The sequence below is a fragment of the Egretta garzetta genome, unplaced genomic scaffold (genome assembly GCF_000687185.1).
Source record: "Egretta garzetta isolate BGI_Z169 unplaced genomic scaffold, ASM68718v1 scaffold393, whole genome shotgun sequence".
NCBI classification, from domain to species: Eukaryota; Metazoa; Chordata; class Aves; order Pelecaniformes; family Ardeidae; genus Egretta; species Egretta garzetta.
This window is the reverse complement of record NW_009259238.1, coordinates 889,397-891,250: the sequence shown is the minus strand read 5'-3', so window position 1 is coordinate 891,250 and position 1,854 is coordinate 889,397. Positions and strand designations below refer to the sequence as shown.

Genomic DNA, 1,854 nt, shown 5'->3' with positions numbered 1-1,854 from the left:
GCAGGAATGTTCAGAATACTCTCAGTTTTTTCTAAAGGTCAAAGAGGAACTATACTGGTCATAATAGGAAATAATTGTATCATCCCATGCTCACAAATCCCATTTCCAATTTGTTTGAAAGGACAAAATATTTCAACTGATTTCTAGAGACAACTAATGAGACTTTCTGAAGTTGAACACTTGCAAGCTCCATTTAGAAACTAAACTAAGAAAGCTCTGAGTATTCTCAAACAATATTGACAGAGACTCAATGAAGAATGTTACAGACCTAAACCCAAGATATATGCATGTATTCAATGCAAACTCATAACATGACTTTAAGGGCAAAACACTAGAGGTGGCTACAGCAAAGAAAAAGCTATTTCTAGGACCATAAGACATTACAGTTCAGGTGTATGCATGCCATTTACATGCTACTAATCCAATCTGTAACTATTAACAGCCCAGGGAACTTCCAGAAACAGATATAGGTCTGTATCTTTACCAGTGCATAGATTCTTCTTCCATGAGCTTGTCCAGTCTCTCAAACTCAGGAAAGTTTCTTGCATCCAGGCCATCTTTTGGCAAGGAGTACCTTATGTTTTATTACTCACTGCAAGAACTCTTCCTTCCCTTTGTTTCACCTGGTTACACCATTAGCTTTGCTTAAAAGCCCAGAGCTCTCATACTGGAAAAGACAGTTTACACCATCCGCTCCTGCCAATCCTGATTTTGCAGAGCTCTTACATCCTCCTTTAGTTACTTCTCTTGCACACAGAAGAGTACCAGCCTACTCCATTGTTCCTCATATGGAGATCATTCCACATGGACCAATCATCCTTGAAATCTTTCTCTGAACCTTTCCAGTTTTAGTTTTTAAGATGAGAACAAAACTGGACACAGTAATCAAGGTCTGGTCAAAGACAGGATTTATACAGCAAAGATGTTTTCTGGTTTGCTCCTTATTTTTTTTTTCTAGAAACTCCTAGTATTTGTCATTTTTTTCCTCCGCTGTTACTGAACACTAGTTGACGTTTTCATAGTGTGGCTGTAGCTCTTACCTCTCACTCAAGCGGAAATGGTTATTTCAGAGTCTAGTATTTTCTACAAAAAACAGTATTGTTTTTCCCAGAATCCCTTACATCGCATTTATTTTCACTGAATTTCACTTGCTATCTTATTTGTCCACATATGCCATTTCATAAGGCCCTTCTGCAATAGTTTAGTCTGCTGCCATCCTGACTACCTCTAATAACACAGTGTAAATATAATCAACTGACACTTAATCATCTCCTTTTTTGCCCACTTTTCCTGGCAGTTAAAAGGACAGAACTTTGGCATTGTTAACACCAACAATGCATTTCACACACACAAAAAGACATTTTCAGCATACTAACTGATACCTGTGAGCAAAAATCAGTACTCAACTAATTCTTTATAGCCTTGCATAATTCCTTATGATCTTGTATAAAGGAAATAAAATCCTCAAAAAACCCCCAATCAGTATCAGTAAAAGGTACACATCAAAGTCTAAGTCCTCTGAGCAAGGTGAGAAGGTGATAGCTGTATTGTGATACACAACCTATTCTCAGCTGTCAAACAACAAAGCTTCCTCTATCAGATCATAGCCCACTTGTTTTAAGGGTATTACCTGGGTAGGTGTAATGATAGGAACACCGCCAACAATTTCTGTCCTGTAAGAGACTTGCTTCTTTCCACCCGGGCTTTCAGCTTGACGATTCGCATTATCCATTTGACAGAGAGGATCAGACTGCTTTGGTACCTGAAAGTGGAATATGATAATTAACAGAAGCTTTATGAAGACCTAAAAAAGCCCTAATCATTACTCAGGAATTTTTTATTTGCCTTCAGCAG

The 1,854-nt window shown here is 38.0% G+C and overlaps 1 protein-coding gene across 9 annotated transcripts in view; it reads right to left on the bottom strand.

Annotated features, from left to right (window-relative positions):
• The window catches only part of PLEKHA1 (pleckstrin homology domain containing A1), a 39,824-nt gene that overhangs the window by 13,316 nt on the left and 24,654 nt on the right, over nucleotides 1–1,854 (bottom strand). For all 9 annotated transcript variants that reach the window (XR_004841622.1, XM_035891560.1, XM_035891559.1 and 6 more), the window contains one exon: nucleotides 1,631–1,762. Coding sequence is in view for 8 of the 9 variants with exons in the window: in XM_035891560.1 (XP_035747453.1) it covers nucleotides 1,631–1,762 (132 nt within the window). In the remaining variant the exon portion in view is untranslated. The remainder of the gene's footprint in view (nucleotides 1–1,630; nucleotides 1,763–1,854) is intronic.